A 26493-nucleotide genomic window follows, 5' to 3' on the forward strand; every position below is an offset into this window, starting at 1 on the left:
TGCAAAAGCTGGAACAACTGGGAAACTTTCAAGGTTTGAGTTTTTTAGAAAATGTAAGGAAAATTTGCTCTTCTGTGCCCCCATTCTGAATAACTTTTAGCAGTAGCTGAATTGTCAAGAAAACTTTTAATTCTCCAAACTGATATTTTCTGTATGCTCTCCCATACCATAATAATGTGCTCCGAGGGTTATCAAGAACTACAGATCTCTCTGACACTTTGTGATAAGACGTATTGCAACACCATTAGCGATAATGGCACATGTAACTTTTTTCTATTTTTTGGAGGCGAGGTCATCTGAATACTTTATACATGCTTCCATTAGGTAACATTATTAGACAGCATGGCATAAATTTCCATTGCTATGCTGATGATACTCAGCTGTACTTATCTATAAAACCAGATGAAACCAATAGGTTGGTCAGACTACAAGCATGTCTTAAAGACATAAAGACCTGGATGACTCAGAACTTTCTGCTTCTAAATTCAGACAAAACTGAAGTCGTTATCTTTGGACCTGAGCGCTTCAGGGAGAAATTGTCTAGCTATATAGTTACTTTAGATGGTATTTCCTTGGCTTCTAGTTCTACAGTGAGGAACCTTGGAGTTATTTTTGGCCAGAACTTATCATTTGACTCGCATATAAAACAGGTTTCTAGGACTGCCTTCTTTCACCTTCGTAATATTGTTAAAATCAGGAACATCTTGTCTCAGAGTGATGCAGAAAAACTAATTCATGCATTTGTTACTTCAAGATTGGACTACTGTAATTCTTTATTATTGGGCTGTCCCACATATTCTCTGAAAAGCCTTCAGTTGATCCAAAATGCTGCAGCCAGAGTTTTGATGAGAACTAACAGCAGAGATCATATTTCTCCAGTTTTAGCTTCTTTTCATTGGCTCCCTGTTAAATTCAGAATAGAATTTAAGATTCTTCTCCTTACATATAAAGCTCTTAATGACCGAGCTCCATCATATCTTAAAGATCTCATTGTAAGATATTTTCCTAACAGAGCACTTCGTTCCCAAACTGCAGGTTTACTTGAGGTTCCCAGAGTTTCTAAAAGTAGAATGGGAGGCAGAGCCTTCAGTTATCAGGCCCCTCTCTTGTGGAATAAGCTGCCAGTTTGGGAGGCAGAGCCTTCAGTTATCAGGCCCCTCTCTGTGGAACCAGCTGCCAGTTTGGGAGGCAGAGCCTTCAGTTATCAGGCCCCTCTCTGTGGAACCAGCTGCCAGTTTGGGAGGCAGAGCCTTCAGTTATCAGGCCCCTCTCTGTGGAACCAGCTGCCAGTTTGGGAGGCAGAGCCTTCAGTTATCAGGCCCCTCTCTGTGGAACCAGCTGCCAGTTTGGGAGGCAGAGCCTTCAGTTATCAGACCCCTCTCTGTGGAACCAGCTGCCAGTTTGGGAGGCAGAGCCTTCAGTTATCAGGCCCCTCTCTTGTGGAACCAGCTGCCAGTTTGGGAGGCAGAGCCTTCAGTTATCAGGCCCCTCTCTGTGGAACCAGCTGCCAGTTTGGGAGGCAGAGCCTTCAGTTATCAGACCCCTCTCTGTGGAACCAGCTGCCAGTTTGGGAGGCAGAGCCTTCAGTTATCAGGCCCCTCTCTGTGGAACAGGCTGCCAGTTTGGGAGGCAGAGCCTTCAGTTATCAGGCCCCTCTCTGTGGAACCAGCTGCCAGTTTGGGAGGCAGAGCCTTCAGTTATCAGACCCCTCTCTGTGGAACCAGCTGCCAGTTTGGGAGGCAGAGCCTTCAGTTATCAGGCCCCTCTCTGTGGAACCAGCTGCCAGTTTGGGAGGCAGAGCCTTCAGTTATCAGACCCCTCTCTGTGGAACCAGCTGCCAGTTTGGGAGGCAGAGCCTTCAGTTATCAGGCCCCTCTCTGTGGAACAGGCTGCCAGTTTGGGAGGCAGAGCCTTCAGTTATCAGGCCCCTCTCTGTGGAACCAGCTGCCAGTTTGGGAGGCAGAGCCTTCAGTTATCAGGCCCCTCTCTGTGGAACCAGCTGCCAGTTTGGGAGGCAGAGCCTTCAGTTATCAGGCCCCTCTCTGTGGAACCAGCTGCCAGTTTGGGAGGCAGAGCCTTCAGTTATCAGGCCCCTCTCTGTGGAACCAGCTGCCAGTTTGGGAGGCAGAGCCTTCAGTTATCAGGCCCCTCTCTGTGGAACCAGCTGCCAGTTTGGGAGGCAGAGCCTTCAGTTATCAGGCCCCTCTCTGTGGAACCAGCTGCCAGTTTGGGAGGCAGAGCCTTCAGTTATCAGGTCCCTCTCTGTGGAACCAGCTGCCAGTTTGGGAGGCAGAGCCTTCAGTTATCAGGCCCCTCTCTGTGGAACCAGCTGCCAGTTTGGCTTCAGGAAGCAGACACCCTCTCTACTTTTAAGACCAGGCTTAAAACTTTCCTTTCTGATAAAGCTTATAGTTAGGGATGGATCAGGTGATCCTGAAACATCCCATAATTAAGCTGCTATAGGCCCAGCCTGCTGGGGAACCTCCCATGATGCACCTCTCCTCCCCCTGCTCTCTTTTCTCTATATATATTTGGCGTTATTGTTGTCATTAACTGTTAATCATTGAAGTGCCTTGAGATGACATTTGTTGTGATTTGGCGCTATATGAATGAACTGAATTGAATTGAAAAGAAACAGACTCTGAGGAAGACAGGGGCAGAGCGGCACAGAAATTTCATTTGGACCTCAAGAAATTGTGTCAGCTTGTGAAAAAAAGGACAAATCATTGAAAAGTCAGTTTGGAACTGACCATGAGAAGGGCTCTGTGGAAGAAGAGAGCCAGCAGCTGAAGAAGATCAAATCTGATGTAGTTGTCAGTCTTCTCCAAGCCAAAGATCCGTGGTGGGAAGAAAGGCTTGTCTTCATTCAAGGTAATCTCATAAACACTGTTCCAAGGAAAAAATCCAAACTGGAAAATGTATTTTATCACCACCATCACCTGGAGAGAGGCAAAGCAGCACACAGGTACCAGTCACTGGCTTACAGAGGTGAAAGGTCTCAGTCTGATAATAATTCACCTCATCTCAGTGTAGTTGAAACAATCATAAACAGTAAAAGAGTTGGAGATAATCAGATCATATTTATGTCACAGAATGCAATTCTATTGTCTGTGTTGTTAGACATCCTATCAAGATAAACTGGTTATGCTTTTTATGAAAATGTAGAAAAATAAAAAGAAATAATAATGTGTTAGCAATCATTTGGAGTAACATTTGTATCAACCTGATGGAAGCCTCATCTCCTCACTCCTTCAGAATCTGAGAAAATCCCCAGAAAACATATCTGGTTGGTGTCAGAGTCAGTGATACTCTTTGAACCCAAAGGGGAGACCGCTTCGTGACGGTGCTTCGTCAGTGTACGGTGCTTTCATAAGCAGCTGAATACAGCTGAGTGATTAAAGAGTCACTGTGGATGATACCTGCTTGGGCTTCAATGTACTGATTTTCGTTCACTTTAAAGTTCTGATACTTTGCCATTTGGTGCATGTAGAGTAATTATGAAAACAATATTGTACAATTATCCTCATACACCTGTAGTGGTGTATAGTAAAGAAATAAAACAGTTTGGAGTGTGTGTTCATACCTCTGTGTATACAATAGCAGTCATCCAAAATCTCTTAGTTGGTCTTGGAACGGCCAGCATAGCCCATAGAAACACCATCATTGGTAGGACGAGTGATATGACGGAGGCACTGACCACATTGTTCAACACTATGATGAGATAACAGACCAGCTCGGAATTGGCTGATAGCAGGGTGTACATGGAGAGCAGCAGCTTCAGCAGACGGTTCTGATCATTAAAGAACTCCCTGCTCTGCTCCAGCTCCTCGATAAAAAACTGCCTAAAGATAAAGAGGAGAAAGGCATTTGCACAAATCTGTATTCCTGATATTACTGCATGACTATTACTTCTTCATCAGACCTTAAACAGCTGAATGATCAATGACCAGAGAAAGAGTCCCATCACTGTTGGAGTTTACCTGTCTGACAGGAGCTCGCTGGCTGTTCTGGAGCCTCTGTGTTGTTTACACCGATCTGGCTGCAATCCAGTGCTGCTCAGGGGCTCTCCACTCAGGAGGCTCCCAGAGCTGTTGATCCTGGGGGTAGACTGGCCTGCCACACTCTTGGTCTGTATGGAGCTGACACACACACACACAAACACACACCAGTACAATACATTGAAAGTCAGGATGAAAAGTCAATTGTACAACCTGTTCAGCTTACCAAACAGATGGGTGAATAAAAACATATTATCAATGACTAGAGTTGACTGGTAGCAAGCCAAAACACGCTAAATGTTCCTTTAGGGTATCACATTTGAAAAGGTCATCAAAACTAGAGTATTTACCTACCTAACCCAATCAGTCATCTTCTGACATAAAAACCTAGCTCTGTGACAGTGAGAAGCCACATTCATGCATCACCACACACGTGTGGCGCCTCCACTACACACGTGTGGCGCCTCCACTACACACGTGTGGCGCCTCCACCGCAACCGTGTGGGGGCCTCCACCGCACCCGTGTGGACGCCTCCACCACACACGTGTGGGCGCCTCCACCACACACGTGTGGGCGCCTCCACCACACACATGTGGGGGCCTCCACCGCACCCGTGTGGCGCCTCCACCGCACCCGTGTGGACGCCTCCACCACACACGTGTGGACGCCTCCACCACACACGTGTGGGCGCCTCCACCACACACGTGTGGGGGCCTCCACCGCACCCGTGTGGCGCCTCCACCGCACCCGTGTGGGGGCCTCCACCGCACCCGTGTGGCGCCTCCACCGCACCCGTGTGGGGGCCTCCACCGCACCCGTGTGGAGGCCTCCACCGCACCCGTGTGGGGGCCTCCACCACACACGTGTGGCGCCTCCATCACACACGTGTGGGGGCCTCCACCACACACGTGTGGCGCCTCCACCACACCCGTGAGGCGCCTCCACCACACCCGTGTGGCGCCTCCACCACACCCGTGAGGCGCCTCCACCACACACGTGAGGCGCCTCCACCACACCCGTGTGGCGCCTCCACCACACACGTGTGGCGCCTTCACCACACCCGTGTGGCGCCTCCACCACACCCGTGTGGCGCCTCCACCACACATGCGCCTCCACCACACCCGTGTGGCGCCTCCACCACACCGTGTGGCGCCTCCACCATACACGTGTGGCACTTCCACCACACCGTGTGGCGCCTCCACCACACTCGTGTGGGGGCCTCCACCACACCCGTGTGGCACCTCCACCACACTCGTGTGGGGGCCTCCACCTGTACACCACACCCAGCGCTTCCACCTGTACACCACACCCACCTGTTTCTGAGGGAGGGTTCTGCATCGGCCTCATCCAGGCAGGTCTCCAGTGTGGAGATTTCACTGGCCTGAGACACCTGATCATCTCTGGACTCTGCTGCCGTGGGATGCTGCCATGATCAGCCAGACACAAATTTCATGACATGATAAATGAAAACTGCAAAGATGTTTGTGTGGGGCCGTCTGCGCTGTATTTACCAGCTGGACTTTGTGTATGATGAAGTAGCGTTCATTGCACAGAACAGTAGATGTATCTCTGTACTGTTTTGTCAGCAAGTTGAGCCACTGAGTCAGTCCGTCCACCATGGCCAACACTATGGCCCACAAGAAGTGCAGGATATCCAAGACCTTCTGAACCATCTCACCGTGAACTTCAAGAGACATTGAGGGGAGGAGAACAGATGATACGGCAAACAAAGTGGCACAATGTGGACATTTAGCAGGGCAATGATTTTTTTTTTATCTTTATACAATTTCACTTGAAATAAACACTATATGTAATATAATATCCTTGTATACAACAGTTAAAATGATTACTTTACAGACTTTATGTAGCTATTGAACTTTTTGTTCCAGGATGAATACACTTTAAGCGACTCCACTGAATGCAAACACAAGTGGAAGCTGTCATTCTGCAGACTGACCAAAGGCACTGCATGTACAGCAGACAGCGAGGAATCTTACCCGACTCTTCCTCCTCTAACTCCTCCTCCACCTTATCCTTTACAACAGTCTCCTCAAAGACATCGTCTCCATGAGCTAAACACAAAAGCAAATGAAATACCAGCATTAATAGTCGGGGGTGTTCAGTTCCAATCAATGACTTTTTCTTTGTTGGTTTCTTTTACAAGTTCTTACACAATCAGCAGGTTTTTAAAAAGAGGACATTCATTCTGACTGAGGCTTTTTGAAAATCGTTACAGCCCTGTCTGGTTTTGTGAAGAATGTTAAAACAGAGCATGAACACGTTTAAACTCTATATTTCATGGAAAACATATGTGGAGACTTTTTTATGAATGTGAAGCCAGAAACAGAGTGAGGGGTCTTTTTTCAAATTCTATACAACTTTTTAGATTGTTTTGGAAAATGAGTCCTTGTTGAAAATAATGTAAGAAGATGGAACCTTTGGCAGAGCGAGCCTCCTGACATGAACCCAGTGCTTCTGCTCTCTGCGTCTCTTTGCTCTTTCTGCTCTTCAGGTGCCTCTGACGTTCTCTTACAGCCGTTTTCACACTCGTCACCCATGCCTGGTATGCCAACTGGGATAGACATTTATTGTCTTTTTTAACTGCAAATTTATGAGTGAATGTAATATTTGTCCACTGAGCAAAGTGTAAGTTGCAAATTAGTCGTGTGTCTGACCTGGCAGGCTGTTTGTTTCTGAGGCTTCTTTTCCTCAGAATTCAGGTCCTCTTCGTCCTCGCTGTCCGATTCAAATAAGTAGTACTCTCCTGAGTGGAGGACTGTGAGTAGAAGAAATATCGTATAACCTACTGTGTTAGGATGTTTCATTTCATTATATTACGAGTCATCAATGTTGTTCATATGTAAAACATTCCAAACAAGCAAGATGATACGGTCACAATTTGACTTTAACTCAAGTTAGGACCCAAATGCCAGACTATAGAGAGAGGCGAAGACTGGCAGATGGTCTCTGAGCCTTTAATAAGAAAAACTTAAAGCCCTGCTAGAGCAGGACAAGTAAAAAATAACAGAAAGTACAAGAACTAACTCAATGAACAAAGAGGAATGGAGGGAGGAATGAATGAATCAATGAATGAATCAATGAAGATGACTGACCGAAAAAAAAACAACAACAGAGCACCAACAGAGCTCTGTTGTGCACTATGTACACACATTTGATGGAGAACAAATGATGTAAATGGCAGCGGCCTTATTATTTATTAAGAACTGAATGGGGGTGGGAATCTATAAGCTTGTCTTCATCCCACTCCTTTCCAAGCTTATTTGAATTTGCACAAATACTTAGCCGCTTGTTCTGTATATTACTTTTGCTTGGAATAAACGAAACGAAGAATGACTAAAACAATGAAAAACCTGGAGGATATATACTGAGGGAGGTGATAAGAAAGAAGGATCAGGTGTGGCAATCAGAAACTGAAGGCCTGGTGTGAAACAAGAGCGGAAGTAAGCTCAGCACAATGCGCAGGGGGGAAGCTCATCAAAATAAAACAGGAAGTAACAAAACTGACATACACGATGAAAATAAATGTCTGACAGAAATGACCTGGAATACAAAACATTCAGAAACTAATAAAGCAAAACACAAAAACACGGACCATGTCAGATACATAGTTATTAACCCATGAAGACCCTTTAAAAAGCAGACTAAAACCTTCCTAAAACCCAGCTAAATTGTTACTGTCCACTAAAATCTTTATTGTTAGCTGTAAAAATTTTTTTGAAAATGATAGAAAAAAGAAGAAAATTGAGAGGTTAAACATTTGGCTTTTATTGAAAATGTTCCCTTCTGTTTGTTCATTAAAATATCTGAACTCTAACAGATGTTATTTTCTCAGACAGTGTTAGAGCGTCGGAGAATCAACTCACCAAACTGCATCAGATGATGTCTGTGCATTCATCTTCATATCCCATCATCTTACTAAACCTTACTGACACCTTTTTTCTGGAACCTTTTAGAAGCTAGGTGACAGAAAATGAACTGGGACATGTCCAATCAGCCCGTGGACGGGTTTTTCTGTTTGCTGCAGACAGACTGAAACTGTCCCCCAATAATCCATCTGCAGCAGATTCATTTCATGAAACAGAAAATGGTACATCATCACATCGACTCCCGGCGTGATGAGGTGATATTGATCAGATTATTGATGAAATCATTCACAAACTCTTTTTTCTTTTTTGTCATTTTCTGTGTTGCTTTTCATTCTGACAGAGATATATATAATAATATATGATGAAGATATGATTATATTTTCTCATCTGATTCCAACTCCACCTGCTATAATGTTTTACATGAATATGTACATATCCAGTCAGAAAACCTGGTTTACTTACCAAGTTGATAACCATCGATGTAGTACTGCTAATTGAGACCTCCGCTGTCAGCTAGTTAAACCAGATAAGCCAAAAGTTGACCTGGATACATTAAACCTGCTTTGTCAGCCCTACCTGGTTGTCTCAGACTTTTTCTCTGTGCAGTAACTTCATGGCACTGTCCTTTGCCTTCCCCACCATGCTGTTTCCTTTATCTACCCACTTTCCAGCATTTAGGTTCTCTGTTACTCATAAACATAACTCCCATGAACATCTGGATCAGAATGTCTTCAAAGATAATCCACATTTGACAGTAATTAAGAGCTCCGACAATAGACTAGCTAAGATTAGGTACATGCGCTCCAATGGAGAGAGCTGTTCAAAACCGATGTCTTTAATTCTATGACTATGTAATGGTTGTGTTCAATAAAGACATTTATTATTATACAGTATATGTTTATGGGTAGCTTAAGCACTGTGATCTGATAAAGATTATTGGATAGAATCAGATACTTCTAAAGACTGTACACTTTTGTCTTATGACTGCATATGGACATGATCTGAAAATAATACATAGATCAGAAAGTAATACGGCATGTTTTTCAGCTGTCAGTTGTTTGTCTTTGTGTTCATTTCTGGTAAAAACCCACACTCTGTCATACCTGTAGCATGGTCTAACCAGGGCTGGTTCCAGTTCCTCTTCCTGGGTTCATTCTCATCCCTCTGAGTGTCTGAGGGAAAACAACATGAGCTTTAGATTGCAGGATGTGCAGCCCTTACAGTGGTGGAAATGCTAAATGGACTGGATTTATATGGCACTTTTCCAGTCTTACTGACCAGTCAAAGCACTTTTACACTACAAGCGGCTCTTTGTCTGGTTTCATGCGGCTCTTACATTCATATAATAATTTGTGTTTGTGTTTTTATTAATGTGCGTGTTCGCTTCGTTTGAGTTAAATACGGTATGTTCCCAGTATGGGTAAAACCATTTGAGTAAACAATTTGTGTCAATTTCGCTCTCGAAATGGCAGGGAAAAAATGCACAGCTAAGCGAAAATATGAAGATGAACACAGGATGTTTTTAACAGAGTGGGAGAGTTTAAATTTTTTTGTTGAACGTAATGGCAAGCCATTCTGCCTTATATGTCAGGCGTCATTAGCGCATTTCAATTGATTTTGTTTCATACTTTGAGGTTGTTATAATAAGTTGTGCTACTTCTTGAATAAAAACCAGCAAAACACTTTTTGATCTCAGCGAATGTTTTTGTTTGTACAGCGCGTCGGACAATCAGCAAACCCCTAACCCTCAGCCTCTCAGCGACTAATTTGTTTTTTGATATTAGTCGCTACAATCATGTTGGTGTGTGACATTTACAAAAATTTGGCCGAGCAGAGGTGTGTGTGAGAGAGAGGAAGGGATGGGGTGATGTTCATGTGTGCCCATGTGTATGATGTGGCTCTTTGTGGTAACAGTAAAAAATGCGGCTCTTAGTCTCTGACTGGTTGGCCACCCCTATGCTAGTGTGTCTCGTCCTGCCTCCACCTCTGGCACCCTCTATGCTTTCATTACCCCCTACCCGAACCAGGGTTTGAATCCCATTCCTACTTATCTTTATCTCTTCTATTTTTCCCCCTAACCGAACCAGGGTTCGTATCCCCACCCCGCTGTGACTGGTGGGCAGTTGGTGAGAGGCTGAGGTAGCTTGTGGTTGTGGAAAAAAAAGAAAAAAGATGGTTGTTGTGGTGTGAGGAGCAGTGTGGGATGGCATTAGGGGAGTGACTCTGGGACGCCAGTGATCACTGTCTAGCCTCCTGGAGGTGTCGTGGGCCCAACCAGACGAAACACTGATGAAAGGAGGTTCCCACCTGATGACCCCAATGACATGTTGGTCAGCACTGCTCACTGATCTATATTATAGGGAATTATTCACTGAGTCTGGTCCATTTTTTCATAGTTTTTTGTGTTTACTTTGAATTGAATAGTACTAGTAGTGGAGATATAATTGTGTGTAATGCAAGAATAAAGATAATTGTGTCATCAAAAATGCAAAGATTCCTTGTTTCTATCATGGAAACATAAATGAAGAGTCGATCAAATTAAATAAAATTGTCTATAAACTTATTTGATTAACGAACCAAAACAATACCAATTAAATAAAGGAAAGAGGACAGAAGTAAGGAAGGAGTGTGCAAAATTCAATGAAACAACTTTCCCTCTGTAAAAGTTAGTGACTTAAACATTGTGGCAATGACGGAGGATGTTTAATGACTCCATGAGGTTAATGTCCTACCATCATTCTGGCTTTCCATGGAATTTCCACTTGTTTTGTGCCCATCTCTGTACTTCTGCTGCTTGGAGCGAATTCTCTGCATCCTGAGTAAAGAGAGCAGGAAGAAGTGGAGAAGACAGAAAAACTGAACTTCAAATCTCAGTCTACACTCAGTCTGTACACTCAAAACAGTTCATTAAGATACTGTAGCTTCATTTATAGACACTTTGAAAGATTTGTTACTACCGCTAATTTCAAGAGCCGTGCTCATCATGGCAAAACTTACGATCTTTTGAGCTGTGACAGTGATTTTCTCTCAGTCTGTTGGTGGAACTCAGTGTTCTTCATTATACTGGCTCTGAAGAGGTTGAACCCTCTAAAAGGAAAAAAAAGCTCGAATCAAATTTATCAGCAACTGTTTTAAGATTAAGATTAGATTTATTGGTCATGCATACATGCATACACATACACATAAAATAAAACAAGAATAGAAGATTAAGATCAGATCAGATTTTATTTTATTGTCATGCATATACACAAAATTTCTCCTCCGCTTTTAACCCATCCAGGTTGGCACCTGTTGACACACATATGCACAGGGTCACACAGTCAGAGAGATGCCAACCTGGAGTGGTGGGCAGCCATTTAGCGCCCGGGGAGCATGGCGGTACGGTGCCTTGCTCAAGGGCACCTCGGCCGTGACAAGGAGGTGGACCCCTCCAGCTGTCACTTCCACCAATCTTTGAGTGGGAATCGAACCTGCCAAAACCTGGATTGGTTGCTCGTTCTTCAGCAGATATAATGTCAATAATATATACATGATCGTTTTTTCAGTGGCAGCTGCTTCCTAGTTCATACTCAAGCATACTGGGGAGCAGTTTCACACCTCAACTGTGGTCATATTAAAATGTGGAGGACAGGAGAGGAGGATAAAGAAACTAACATGACCGAAGGTGGATCTACTGCGTTGTAAAACCATGTCAAAAGAGATAACAAACCAGAGTAACACTACCTGCACCCAAGAAATTCTGCAAGAAAGACAGGGTGTTAGTACACACCTCAGTCCGTGTTATTAAGCATTATTAAGAACTTAGAGAGCTCTAAAGGGAGCCATACCATGGCCCTTGTCCCCCCCCCCATTGCAGCTATGATCCATGCAGTTGTGGATTTTGCTACAGCAGAGGGTAAGTTGTAGTTAGTTTGTTAGCCCTGAATTGGGAAATGCTACAGGTCAGTGCATTTGACAGTATTTTGTCCCCTCAGGTTATTTATAGGGCAGTTTCAAAGAAGAGAGAGGGAGAAAGGGATTCATATCAGTTAAATCTGTTTAAATAATGAATAACGTAGGTGAGGGTTGGCGCATAGATGTATCGTTATGTGGACAGCTTTGTCGTTCAGTTCAGGTCCAGAAACAGACTGGTGTAGTGACAAAGTCCCAGTCCATCTCTGTCATGCCAGGTCTATGTGTGTTCTTTGTTCCTGCTTTATTTTGGTAATCACTTCCTGTCACTGTCTTATTGTTATCAGTTGCTTTTCTCTGTCTCTGTCAAGCCTTTATACCAAGTCTAGTTTTCATGTTTTTGACCACTTTTGCCTGTTTCACGACCAGAGATTTTGCCAGCCAATTCTGTACCTTTGCCTTGTCTATTCTTGCCCGCCCGTGTACCAGACCTTTGCTTGATTAAACCAATACCGATTTTGGAAAACTGTTCTGTCTGAGTTGTGCGTTTGAGTCCTCCAGTTCGGAGCGTGATAATCTCTCGCTCCATCCTACCATCACTTCTGAATTAGATTCTCCCCTGCTTATGCTAAGGACTCATTTTAGACCCGGAGCGAGCACTCTACCTTTTCAGGCTGGCCTCATATGTGGAGTGGCTGACTTCCCTCCCAGCTGCTTTACACTAAGCTTCAAAACACTCCAGTGTGTGCCTCCAACAGAACCACCACATCCACAAAGAGTAGAGATTACACCTTGTGGTTCCCAAACCAGACACCCTGCTATTCCCAACTGTGCCACAAGATCCTGGCCATGAATAGCACACTATAAACAAGCCCAACTTGATGTTCAAGATGTGGACACAGCTCTGGATATACAGGACTTAATAGACCAACAGTGGGTCCAGTACCCCATACCCTCACAAGACCCAAAAAAGAATCCACGGAGGAACAAAGTTGTAAGCATTCTTGGAGTCCACCAGGTCTGTTCCACCATTCCATGACCCAGACAAAAACCACATTGCGCTTCCTGAGCCCAAGTTTCAACTGCCAGTCATTGCCTCCTTTCCAACACCTTGGATAAACTTTTCCCCAGCTGTCCACAAGCAGCACCGAGTACATGTGAAAAACGAAGGTGTGTTGAAGATCTCACACACGGCCTCCAGATGTTCCCAGTTCATTTACTACTTGTTTGGGTTTACCAGGTCTGTTCAGCACTCCTCCCTGTCACTGGATCCAATTCCAGAGTTCTGATGAGAACTAACAGGAGAGATCATATTTCTCCAGTTTTAGCTTCTCTTCATTGGCTCCCTGTTAAATTCAGAATAGAATTTGAGATTCTTCTCCTTACATATAAAGCTCTTAATGACCGAGCTCCATCATATCTTAAAGATCTCATTGTAAGATATTTTCCTAACAGAGCACTTCGTTCCCAAACTGCAGGTTTACTTGAGGTTCCCAGAGTTTCTAAAAGTAGAATGGGAGGCAGAGCCTTCAGTTATCAGGCCCCTCTCTACCTTTAAGACCAGGCTTAAAACTTTCCTTTCTGATAAAGCTTATAGTTAGGGATGGCTCAGGTGATCCTGAAACATCCCATAGTTAAGCTGCTATAGGCCCAGACTGCTGGGGGAGCTCCCATGATGCACCTCTCCATGTACATGTGACATCATTGTTGTCATTAACTTGTGTTTCTCTCTCTCAGCAGGTATCCCTGGCCTGGTGTTACAGTGTTTGTTGTCCCCTCTTTTCTGTCCTCTCAGCCCCCAGCTGGTCGAGGCAGATGGCCGCCCTTCCTGGTTCTGGTTCTGATGGAGGTTTCTTCCTGTTAGAAGGGAGTTTTTTCTCTCCACAGTCGCCTCAGGCACGCTCAGGATGGAGGTTTGAATCAAAGAGAAGTTCTGATGCCACCAGGTGGTGATCAGTTGAAGACTACCCCTCTATTCACCTGCAATTTCTGATGATGCGACTATAAAATCAGTCTTATGTTTTAAGACTGTGTTTGTTGACAATATATAACACACACAGAAGTCCAATAGCAAAACTAAAACAGGCACAAATCATGTAGAGAATATTCAAAAGCCCTCAGTCAGCATTCACACACCAACATGTGAAACACAACTTTTCATTTGGGGGAATCTTGATGTGTTTTAGGCTGACTGGCAGAGGACTTTAAGTGGCAGTGGCTTAACTCATACACCTTGTTTAAAATGTTTTATATCACAATTAATGATAGGCTTTTAAGCAGTGATGTTGGGAAAAACATTTAGCTCAATGTCAGCGCTCCTTGGAGTTCTGCTGCTGATTTGCAGGGGCCGTTAGAAAAGTCCATGACTTAGGTCACCAAGGAAATCTACACCGTCTATAACTTAAGGGTAATTTTCTGTTCTATTCCTTTGTTGCCGAGGAGCACGGCTACCTGTGCACACCACACATGAACGACCATGTCCTCAACTATGCTAAACTATGCTGTCATAGACATATTTTCGGACTGAAAAGGCATGTTTCCAAAAGAGGCAAGAACAGGGTGATACATCATTCAATGTGTGCTGTGGGTTGATCCTCACCTCCACTAATGTCATAAGCACCAATATAGTCCCATTCATACATACAGTATAATAAATAACACATTATCTGGTCAAACGCGCTCCTCGGTTACACCAGACCAGCTCTATTCACAGAGAAACAAAGTGGCAGCTCAGATAAGCTAGTGGTTGGACATTTCAAGAACACATTTTCAAAGGCTTTTTCTCCGGCTTCCTCCCACTGCCCAAAAACATGTATCTCAGGTTCATTAGTGCCCTGCATCTCGCCCAATGACCCCCCCCACCCCGTGACCCTGAGTTGGAATAAGCAGGTGTAGAAAATGGATGGATGGACTTCTACTTATTCATTCTGTAGTTTTACCTTGTGTCAATAAATAATCTCTACACTATGTTTTTACCTTGACGCCTGTTTGGCAGAAGCCTGGAGTTCTGCTGTAACATGCAGGAAGTAGAAACTGAGGAAGACACGCCTCTGCAGCAAAAGGCAAAAAAAGCAAAAACTGTCCCAAATGATTCCTGCTTCCTCGACTGGGAGGGAACATTCGTTGCCGCTCACTGCATTTGCTGTTAGGAAAAAAGAAGAAAAAATGAATTCTGCAAAACACACATCTGTCAAAGTTTCTGTCAGGACAAACTGTAATCAAACACAAAGACAATATTCACCATTATAACACTCAGACACAGCCATCTACAGTAATAACCACAGCTCTGAGCAGAAAAGGGAGACTCAAGCAAAATTATAATAAGCAAGTACTTACGATCATAGTATCCCTTAACTGTGCAAACCAAGCTGAAGAGCTGAATTACCCAACAAAATCCCTTCTGCATTTCAAAGACAAAAACACACGCCAGGATCTGTAACACACATAAAGATACAGTTTTACAGAGCAGCTTTTTCCCTTTTGAACATGTGAATGGAAATGTCACTATTCCAGTCTCATGGAGGAAACAAAAAAGATTTGGTGTGCAAAGGAAAGATCAGATGCAGTGAATGTGGTCCCAACAGCCCACATTAGACCAGTGATTATATAACTGAACTATTAGTGTCAGTGTGCTGAAGAAGCTAGTCGCTGTCTATACTGTCGAGGACATATTGCCCATTTCCACTGTAGATTAAATCATTCCGACCAGCAGCGGTGTCAAGCTACAGCAGAGAAAGTTTGCAGGATACCGTGAGAGAGAATACCACATCAGGGCTCTCAAGTCTCGCATTGCATTGAGCGTGACAGTCACGCTTTTCTGTCGTTCTCACCTACTCCTGCCACACACTGTATTTCTCACGCTGAAAAAGAATTATGATGTAAATTTCTCTGGCGCGCCACTATTGCTATGGAAACGGCAGGAAACAAGCCCGTCTCCCATCAGTCTGAGCAGAGCCGTTATTAATAACAACAACACTCCTGCCTGCATTCAAAACTTAAGAGCCCTGTACCACATAATGGTTATTATGTTTATTATTCAGCTATTATGTCAATTCTAAATGATGGAATATGCAGAAAGAATAGAATTAAGCTGAAAGGTCTATTGCCTTGTGGTGTACTCAGGTTGTGCATCATGTTTTTGAAAAGTAACTAATTACTTTTGAAAATGAGTCATCAGTAAAGTAACTGGATTACTTTTTTGGAGAAGTAATCAGTAACTAATTACTATTTCCAAGTAACTTCACCAACACTGATTATAGCATATGCCTATATCTCTCAGTTGTGGCTGAAAGTGGTCTTGTTTCAGTGCTTAATAGGAGACCACTCAAATGCAATTAACGGGTTTAGTTGGTTCTATCAATGTAGCAGAGTCAGTAACGAGGGTTTGCAGTGTGTGCATCTTTATTGTGTTAGGGGAAAACAGGAGATTGCTGAGAATGCTTTCACTTATTTTGACATCTACTCATAGAGATGACTGAGACTGGTTTTTAAGGAAGTGCACATTGGCTGCTAATTTGCTGAGGTGGCTTTGCTACTCTGCTTCGCCACAAGGCTGCTGCTCTCGAAATTTGAACCCTAACCCTACCAAAAAAAGGGTTTCATACTCACAGATAAAACATTTTTAGATATAATAACAGCCACATTATAGATGATGAGACAGTCCCACAGGATGAGGCGGATCCTGGAACGTTTGACCAATAGTTTGGTTCCAAACAACAGAAAAAAGAAGGAAGCGAGAAGGTAGCCCAGTCCGAAGACAGAGATCCTGGTGGCCCCTGTGATGAAGACCACTGACAGCACAAACCAGAAGAAGTATCGGAACACCAAAACTTTAGCCATGTCCAGGTAACTCCTAGAGGAGGACAGGAAAAAAAGTGTTGTTCAAACACACCACATTTGGACAACAGAATCTGCGGGAAAAATGAGCAGGAGAGCAGAGGTCTGATCTTTTTGGTTTTTCAATCTGAATATAACAGAGGAAGTACAAAGATTATATACACTGTGCAAATAGCTATAGAAGACAACTTAGACATACACATTCCGATATCTATTTATTCAGTGTCTTAAATTTCAGACCTAAAAGTCTAATGAAGCGGACAGCTGAGAGTTTACACCTGTTGTTAGGATGTGCCTTCATGTTCGTCTGGTAACCAGTAACCAGTTCGGATTGAATCTCGCTTCTACTCTTTTAATGCAAATGAACACATTACTCACCACATCTGTCCACATCTGTCTACACCCACACAGCTGAGTGGATTAGTGGAATTACAGACAAGTCAAATGCAGAAAATCCTGCAAGCTGACTTAAAAATCAAAGTTCTTAAAACATATATTTGAAAATAGAACCGAACCTTTATCAAACATCTGGTCATTGAAGTGTTCAAGACAAGTTGTTTCCGTTTGTTTAAATGTACTGATTAAATTTGTTATGTCGTCATTTTCTTTTCTTTTAGGTACTTCTATTTGCATGCAGGATGTATATTTGGTCATCTTTATTAGATGTATTATAACCATACTAACATTTATCTTTCTAAAGTCAGAAGCCAGAAGGCTTTATAACAGGGACTGCTGACGTGTTTTTCTCTTTATTTATTTCTCTTTATTTATTCATTTATTATTATTATTGTTCTAATATACAATCATTGTAAATATTGAATTTTTTTAGCTACTTGACTAATTTGAATTCCCTCCACTGGGGGATGTAGCAATCTCAGGGAAGACCCATTAACATTCCTGTTGCCTGTGTATGTTGTTTCAAAGACACAGACATTTAGAGACACCTTTGTCTTGGGAAGAGGATTTGAGAAACTTTCCCACACAACCTTTCCCCTTTTGGTCATCATATAGCTGGGAAAGATTAACACTTTTATACCAACTAACGAGCTGGCCTGGAAGACGAAAATAATCCACTTTGATACAGATCCACACCAAATGGTGCTTCCTCCTTATCTAGACTTGGTAAAAGCCCCTTTATTTATCACTCTTGGAAAATAACAATGGGCCTCATGCAAGAACATTTTCGTATTTTTATTCTAAATTTCTCTCACTTTTTTCGTAAGAAGGTCTCGTACGAACACGCCACGTCAGATTCAACAAACGCTCTTAACTTCGGAAAAAGTGTGTAAACGACCTGCGTAAATGATGAATCCCACTCGTGCGTATCTAAGTTCACGTGCACGAGGATAGTAGATTTGTATACTCCACGCCCAAAATAATACCATATAAGGCTGTGCTTCCTCTCTCCTGTGGCAGGAAGTGTTGAGTCATGAAAACGGCATCAAGGCACAAAAAGAACAACTTTAGGGGCTCTGAGACTGAAGTTCTGCTTTCAGAGATCCAAAAAGGAAAATCTGTCATTTAGCAGTGTCAGCAGTGGAATTACGGCACCTGCTAAAGCCAAGAAATGGGAAGTTATTACGAGTGCTGTTAATACCATGTCACCTGTAGTTCATAATGTCACCGAAATAAAAAAGAAATGGTTTGATATGAAAATGGCTTAAAAAAAACGTCTCGCCATGGGCAGGCGCTCCATGACTGCAACTAAAGCCGTGCAATCAGTTGTTGCCTCATCATGATGGCACTTTGATGGGGCGGTCCATGAGGGGGGTCTTCTGGCACCACACCTTCTGGTCTGCCTGGGCTTGTTCAGGTGGAGACCCTCGTTCATGGCAATATTGCGCCATGAACGAGGTATGGAGACACACCCACCTGGTCTTCAGCTCAGTGCGCTCCACGACAGCACGGGGGCTTTGATACGTATATGTCTCGTGCTCCAATTACGATTGGCAGTCCAGCCACGGGATGAAAGTCCCTCTTAATCTGTACTTGTTGGACAGCGGTTTATGGGAATCTGATGTACCATGGGTGATAAACTGATGAGAGTTTTGATGATAAGGGAGCGCACGACTCACAGAGGACTGGGACACCCCCGATCTGTCTCCAATCTCCCTCTGAAAGGTTCCCGTGGCCAAAAATCCAAGGGTGGTGAGGACCTGGGCGTGTGGTGGAATTGGGTTTGAGCGGCGTGTTTCTCTCTGGAGTCGTGGCTCCAGTAAGCTGCATATTTACAGCAGCATAGTGCTTGGCAGTCTTAATCGCGATGTCAGCCATTCGTCTGTCTCTACATGCTCTCTTCCAAGAGCCTGACGCACTAAGGCATCCGAAAGTAGCAAGACAGCCGCTGGTTACGCTTCCCATTGACCTTGTTATATACAGATTCAAATTAACCTTCAATTAGTGCACAATTTAAGTCAAACAGAATAATGTCAGCATAATTATGGGGTATAATGTATATTTATTTAAGTTTTCTTCAAAGTAATTAAATATACAATCCATTAATCAAGCAAACTTGATTGGAATAACAGCGGACTATTTTATGAAACTCCTACGACAGCTCTGGATGACTCGTGAATTCTGTTCGTACCTGAAAGAAAACGTAAAATACGAAAAGATTGGTGAATACGCAAATTCTCTTAAATCACTCCTACGCACGATTTAAGAACAAATCTGTGCGTACGAACGGTTGTTGCATGAGGCCCAATGTTTTTCAGAGCCATCCTTAAACAGATTATTGAAACTACATTAAGCATGTTTTATACCTTCGTAAAAGTTGATTAAAAAGCTTCATTTTAAGACTTTTCCCAATGTTGTACGTGCTACACCAAGAAAGCAGATATTACGTAACGACATCATTTGCTTTTCTGTGGAGCCACAGTGCTATCTTGAGGTCAGTGGTACCAAACCATTAAGCTAAAATACTCCTGTGGTCAGATACTTATATAAACTAACTCCATGAATAACTAATGTACTGTGTGTTTCACAATATGCTCCAAACCCCACTGATAACATTCTGCTGATTTTATATGTGTATGACAGACTCCGACCTGGACTGGTACGCACAGTATTTGAGACTCGCTGTAATCAACGTTTTTTCATCTCTGATTTATATCATTGTACCATGTGCTGTTTTCAGAAATCTTTGAACGTGTGTTGGGATAAAAGAATGGAGAAATCAGTCTTTGTCTTATAAACTTTTAACTTTAGATTAAAAGCTCCATTCCCTACGCCCAAAATCTTAACCATAAAGTTTGCGGACATAGGAATGGCTGAGAGTTGCAAGCAAAACTCCACCTTTGCGAGTAAAAACTCTGGAACAACGCCAGAAGGACGCTTACACTTCCCTTAGCTTACCTCACTTTACCTTAGCTTAGCTTAGCTTACCTCACCTTAGCTTAGCTTAGCTTAGCTTACCTCACCTTAGCTTAGCTTACCTTAGCTTACCTTACCTTACCTCACCTCACCTTAGCTTAGCTTACCTCACCTTAGCTTACCTCACCTTAGCTTAGCTTACCTCACCTTAGCTTACCTCACCTTAGCTTAGCTTACCTTAGCTTACCTTACCTCACCTTAGCTTAGCTTAGCTTAGCTTACCTCACCTTAGCTTAGCTTACCTTAGCTTACCTCACCTTAGCTTACCTCACCTTAGCTTAGCTTACCTCACCTTAGCTTACCTCACCTTAGCTTACCTCACCTTAGCTTAGCTTACCTTAGCTTACCTTACCTCACCTTAGCTTAGCTTAGCTTAGCTTACCTCACCTTAGCTTAGCTTACCTTAGCTTACCTTACCTTACCTCACCTCACCTTAGCTTAGCTTAGCTTACCTTAGCTTACCTTACCTCACCTTAGCTTAGCTTAGCTTAGCTTAGCTTACCTCACCTCACCTTAGCTTAGCTTACCTTAGCTTAGCTTACAGAATGAAAGATTAGAAGAAAAGGATCGAAGCTTTGTGTTTTTCGTCTTGTTTTTGGCGCCGTCTTTTTCTCTGTTCAATTATTTTCGCTTCGTATCCGTCTAACCATGCCGCGTGCAATTGATATCAAGTAAACCTAACTTGATATCAATTGCCGAAATAACCGAAATCAAACGGTTTGATTTCGGTTATTTTGACGCAACATCACTTGGCATCACTCCCGGTGTTATGCCGAGAAATGCCCCCCATTCGCAGGACCAGCAGGGGATGCATATTTCGGAAGACCTTTGCTGAAAAAATGTGTTTAACTTGTGAATTTGGTGGTATCTGGATCCTTCCCAAAACCAGAAATAGTGACTACGTTTTAATTCTTCAAAAGTGTTAATGTCTACTTCTTCACACGTATTTCTTGTATATAACACATATAAATAGGATATCTGAAACAAGGTCAGCAATATTTCTGACTATTTTGAAAAATAATATTTCATATATTATAATAAACATATTATCTTAGTTAAATGGTTGTATGTCTGACAGTTTGTATATCTGTCAGACATATAAACTCCTACATGAGATGGCCCCACCTCCTCTTAGGGATTTTAGCAGTCTAAGAACATCTACACATAGAATCACTCGAGGAGTGTCTCGGGGTGACTGTATTATTCCAAGAAAAAGTGCGTTTAGTCAGTCAGCTTTTTCTGTTAAAGCTTCTCACGAATGGAACACCATTCCCACAGCATTTAGAGACATCAACACGTAGAAATGATTCGGCGCTCACTTTGAACAACAGCTGATCGGCAGTCAGACTGGTCAACATTAAACCTGCTGCTGACATAACGTGTTTCACATGTGAATGTGTGATTCTCCTTTGACCCAGTGTAAACCCCTTGTTTTCATGATTTTATCAGCACTGCTTGTTAAATGATCATGCATCTACCAAATGTTTTAATCGGTTTTATCAATGCTTGATCCTCAGTGATGATTTGATGCTTTTATTAAACGCTGCTGCTGCTGCTACGTGTGCTTAAACAACAGCTGATCCTCAGAACTACTTGTATCTTACTGTTTCCTACCATCATTGTTGCTCTCTCTATTATGAACTAACACTGTTTTAATATGTCATTCTTAATTGTTGATGATTTTATTGTTTAAAGACATGGTTGGTAATCCTGTTCAGAAACACATTTTGTAATACTGGGTGAAATGGTCCGTCTATCCTGAGAGAAATCTATACAAGATGTATTTAGAAAAAGGGACGAAAATAATCAGACCTCTGTGGCAGCTGCAGGACTGAGAAAAAGCTGACCAATCCGAGATCAGCGCTGATCCAATCCGAGATCAGCGCTGATCTCGGATTGGAGCGCCTACAAAAAACCAATCAGATGCCTCTGCTTTCTGCCTACGCCCCCCTCTGTCGGCTCCCTGCTCCGTGTGCGCACGCGGTTCTACCGGCTTTGGATGAAGCACTGACGGAATGGGGAGGGGGGGTGGAGCTTAGAGGAGGGGCCACTTTCGAATCTTGCTAGCTCTCTTGCTAGCTCTCTAGGATTACCTACCATAGCTTTAACATTCCATGTTTTTTTAGGGTGCCAGTACAACTGGCCACCAGGACTACAGATGAAAGCTAGCCTTTGGCTAACTCTGGCATGTTACAAATATACTGTTATTAATGTGCACTGTCCTGTTAAGAAATAAAATTGAATCAAAGCTTTTTTTCAAATTTCTGTAGTACAGAGCATAAAACTAAATATGAACTTTTGTGTAAATAGATTTTTCCCTCAGGGAAAGGGGACTTTCTCCTGAATAAAGAACAAACTGTAGACACAAAGAGCAGGACGGACCATCAGGGTCTTGTCTTGTTCCAGTTCCCTAAAAATTCCCATTCGCTATTGATATCTGTTTCCCATCTGCCCATTAAAAGGACTTACAGAGTTATCCTTAACTAGCTATTGGGGAGTCAAGTTCCTCACTTGTGCACAGTTTGATAATTACATTTGTAGGATTCCCATCAACAATGTTTCAGATAACTATTTCAAAAGGCAAGTATCTGAAGATACTGTGTGATAGATGTATATCTGAGTATACACTGAGACAGATGGAATGATCTCAATCCGTTTGGAAGCAGGGGGATTGGAACTAAAAGCTTTTGACAACATGAATGCAGCTGACAAACAGCTGGTTCAGACGCAGAGGAACACTGCATTTACCTGCAGTTGATGAAGTTCGGTGCAGGGTTAAACAGTCGACCCTCCATTGGTTCAGGTGCGTCAGTGTTTTCTCCTGCTAGAACCATCCACTCCTCTGTGTGCTCACACTCAAACACCTTCCACTGCTGGGACGCACACATCAGCAGCACAAAGTCCGCTGTGGAGGAAAAAACTCAGCATCATCTTCCTGAAACCCTGCTTTATGCCTCTGATCTCACACTCTATCCAGCTTGTGATAGGAAACCAAGTCACATAAAGGAGAGCACAGACATTGGATGTTGTGTTTTATTGATGGAAGCAGTTCTTTGTGAATGCACACCACATCGACAAAGACTGAAAGCAAAGATTAGGTTGAACAGCACTTCATAGATCTTCATCATAGATAACACACGCAGACACAGATACTGACCCATCAGATTCTTGGAGTTAGGCACCGTGTAGAAGTCAGGCAGATAGATCCATTTAATGAGAGCTGAATTCATCAACACTTGTGTGTTCCACCGCCATGGGTAGTCTGCAGGAAAAAAAGTACAATAAGTAGAGTTATTTAGTGTATTCAATTCAACAACAATTTACCATAGTAAACTATTAAATAAACTAGTTTTCTTTGGACTTTGATCAAAATAATGAAAAGACTAGTCCTCACTGTATCTACAAATGTACACTGACCAGGCACTGAAACAGTGTCCCTTCATTTTCACAAGAAATGAAATAAATGAGGACTTACCGAGACAAAGAACAGGCGGTATGCCCACACACAGCACATACTGGTAAATCATGAAGATTGACAGAAAGAGACAATATTTGGGCCAGATCCTGGAAATAGCTGCTCGCTGCCGCCTCACCAAGATGGCAACCATCCAACAGCCATGGATTATAACTAAAAAGTTCATTCTCTGGCCAATCACGTTCACCGTCATCAGGAAGCATATCTTTAATTTAAAAAATGAATAGGATGAGATTTAAATGAAACAAAAGAATACAACAAACATGATGCTCTAGAAAGTTTGCCAGATTAAATCCTAGTTGCATGTCATCTTTTTCATGAAGATAACTGCTGGAGTAAACTCTTTTAAAAGTTATGTTGTTAAATATGTTTCGATTATTTTCTGGTTCAAACAGTCAACCTTTGTATAAAGCAGCATCTACCTGAACATGATCACCTACCTCTAATCCAAACTTGTAAAAGCTGTAGTTGACGAGGTACTTGAAACAGGGAATGAGCCCGTTGTGTAACGTGTCTCTGGTTGCAGAGGGGAACAGAGACGGGATGGGTGGGGGGGATCGCTGGAGCTGACGGTAATGGTGAGTTTGGTGACGACACACTGTTGCCTCAAAGACCAACAGCATCAGCACAATTAAATGGTTCTGCAAAAAACATGCAAGACACAAATCAACAGAAAGGAATGGGTTTGTTGTGGGGCAGAAGACCACCTCCTGAGCCACAGCTGTTTTTGGATTTGCTTATCAGGCTTTGACTCGTGCTGATCAACAGTCCTTTAAAAAGTGTTAGAACACCACATGTGAACTGTTAGCTTTTTTTAAAATCATCTTAAAAAGCCAACAGTTCCCATATGGATCCGCTTTAACGGAGTGACAACAGATAAATCTGATACAACTGAAATGATCGCATAATTGGGGCCTCCATGCAAATGCATGGCAAGGCACCTATTACTATTCCGTTGGCAAAAGTCTATGGGATTTAACATTGAAAACGTGTCTCTTTATATATATATTTATTCTTCCGTCCACATTAATGCGGGCCCTAGTGCCATTTCATTAGAGTGTGAGAAGAGCGAGAGTTCTGACCTCAGATTCATTTTCGAATCGCCCTCACACCTACAAATATCGCTCCAATGCCATTATGTACTGTCATAATATAGGCACGCATGTTGGGATTCTTAAAATGTTTTCATATTTCATCTAGGGCTGACCGTTTGCTCTCAGAGCCCCTCAGAGCAAAGAGATGTCGGGGCTCAAAGACCTCAAATCCCCATTTTAATTCTGTTCGTAGAGGTTTTTTGGCTCTGAGAAGCCTGAGTCTCATATAATTAGTGTGGCAGCAGCTTAACTGTCAGTTAAATGAGGGAGATTAATTACCATAGAAACAAGGTTATTAGTGGCCCAGCCAGTCCTTTGAAGTTTCAACAGCACAATTAACCGCTTTAAAGGGACAGTTTGCCTCTTTAAAGGGACAGTTTGCCTCTTTAAAGGGACAGTTTGCCGCTTTAAAGGGACAGTTCGCCGCTTTAAAGGGACAGTTCGCCTCTTTAAAGGGACAGTTCGCCGCTTTAACACATTGAATACCGGCGGTGTTTACGGAATTATGTCGAAGAATCCCAGCGTTCTAAACCATTTTTTGACGTTTTTTGTACAGTCACAGCATATTATGTGATAGGGCCACTGAAACATGTTATGGCTCGTTTGAAAGCTGAGACTTTAAACTCTTTGTGGGTCAAAACTGCGTGTCTCTAGGTGCCGCCATTAGCGAGCTATCCTTAGCTAAACCAAGGCGGGTATCCACCAAAATCAACAACAAACTGAGATATCGGCTTCCCTTTCCCTCCAAGCGTGATCGCAGCACGTTGCAAAGCTAAGCTAAGCTAACCTGTTCATAAGACCGCCTCCTGACTTGTCGCGTGTCTTCTTCTCCTTCTTGTTGTTTGTTTATGTTACTTTACTGTCACCCTCTGGAAACCGACACGTGCGATTGGACAAAATGCGGAAATGCACAACAATCAATGCAGCGTTATCAAAATTGTTCTTGAGTTGACGCAAAGCCATTGGCGTAATGATCAAAATGTCCAGATAATGACACCAGTTTTTGACTGCCATCTATGTCAGTTCTGTTCATCACATAATTACAAAAATCACACAGAATGTGCATTAGAATGTATAGATTCAGAATCCATAAAAAAAACATAAAAACGTATTTTTACGGTTTGGGAGCCAACGCATGGGCAGTAAAAACGTAGTTTTACGTGACTTGGGAGTCAATGTGTTAAGAAGAAGCATCCATGTCATCCTTTGATACCGTTTAGGCTTGAATGCTTCTTCTTTAGGCCTTGCGAACCATTCCTGAGCAGCCGTGATTGGTTGAGCGATACGCACACTTTGGCAGGCCCCTTCTAAATTTCTTCAGAAATTTTCTAGTCTTATTCACCATTCTTTTAACAAAAATATGAAAAGGCAAAACATTTTTCTGTCATCCTTCAAAATAGATACCCTCAAGTGGGTACTGTCCAACAGGGAAATGCTTGACCGCTCTTCCAGCCAACAGCTGCAAGATGTCTGTGTATTCTTGAATGTAGTGCTTATTCAAAATCCCTTCACAACATTTTAACTTGGCTCAAATCCAGGCTTTAATTTGACCATCTCATATCCCTCTACTTCATGAACATCAACAGTTAGTTTTCTGTGGATCCTTTGAGCAATTGTTTAAAGACTGTTGAGGCTGCCACTCCTGGACATGTTGAGGTGCATTCCCACCGTAGGAACCTTTGGCAGTTCCTATTTACCTTTTAATCCACGGGGCCGTTTTCTCCCGCATTTGCACATACAGGAACTTGGGACCACAGCCCTTCTCCTCAGCTGGGTCTGTTCTGGGTTCTATAGACACATCTGATGGAGGTGTTTGGTGGTCGGTAGCTCCGCCCCTTGTCATGTTGTCAGGCTGAAATGTTTCCTCATACGACACGGACACAACCTTGGCGTGTTTAATAAGTTAAACCTCCACTTGGTCTCCTTTGTCTGCGGCGCT

The 26493-nt window shown here is 42.9% G+C and overlaps 1 protein-coding gene across 3 annotated transcripts in view; it reads right to left on the reverse strand.

Moving 5' to 3' along the window:
- The window catches only part of piezo1 (piezo type mechanosensitive ion channel component 1 (Er blood group)), a 146516-nt gene that overhangs the window by 19012 nt on the left and 101011 nt on the right, over positions 1-26493 (reverse strand). For all 3 annotated transcript variants that reach the window (XM_075482342.1, XM_075482335.1, XM_075482351.1), the window contains exons 21-38: positions 23901-24101; positions 23461-23665; positions 23143-23247; positions 22734-22890; positions 16386-16629; positions 15114-15210; positions 14754-14919; positions 10884-10973; positions 10619-10701; positions 8990-9058; positions 6675-6775; positions 6436-6571; positions 5997-6071; positions 5511-5683; positions 5313-5422; positions 3981-4139; positions 3584-3842; positions 2751-2939 (exon numbers count right to left, since the gene is read on the reverse strand). In XM_075482342.1, the coding sequence (XP_075338457.1) occupies positions 2751-2939; positions 3584-3842; positions 3981-4139; positions 5313-5422; positions 5511-5683; positions 5997-6071; positions 6436-6571; positions 6675-6775; positions 8990-9058; positions 10619-10701; positions 10884-10973; positions 14754-14919; positions 15114-15210; positions 16386-16629; positions 22734-22890; positions 23143-23247; positions 23461-23665; positions 23901-24101 (2619 nt within the window). The remainder of the gene's footprint in view (positions 1-2750; positions 2940-3583; positions 3843-3980; positions 4140-5312; positions 5423-5510; positions 5684-5996; positions 6072-6435; positions 6572-6674; positions 6776-8989; positions 9059-10618; positions 10702-10883; positions 10974-14753; positions 14920-15113; positions 15211-16385; positions 16630-22733; positions 22891-23142; positions 23248-23460; positions 23666-23900; positions 24102-26493) is intronic.

This window comes from Odontesthes bonariensis, chromosome 2 (assembly GCF_027942865.1).
Source record: "Odontesthes bonariensis isolate fOdoBon6 chromosome 2, fOdoBon6.hap1, whole genome shotgun sequence".
NCBI lineage: Eukaryota > Metazoa > Chordata > Actinopteri > Atheriniformes > Atherinopsidae > Odontesthes > Odontesthes bonariensis.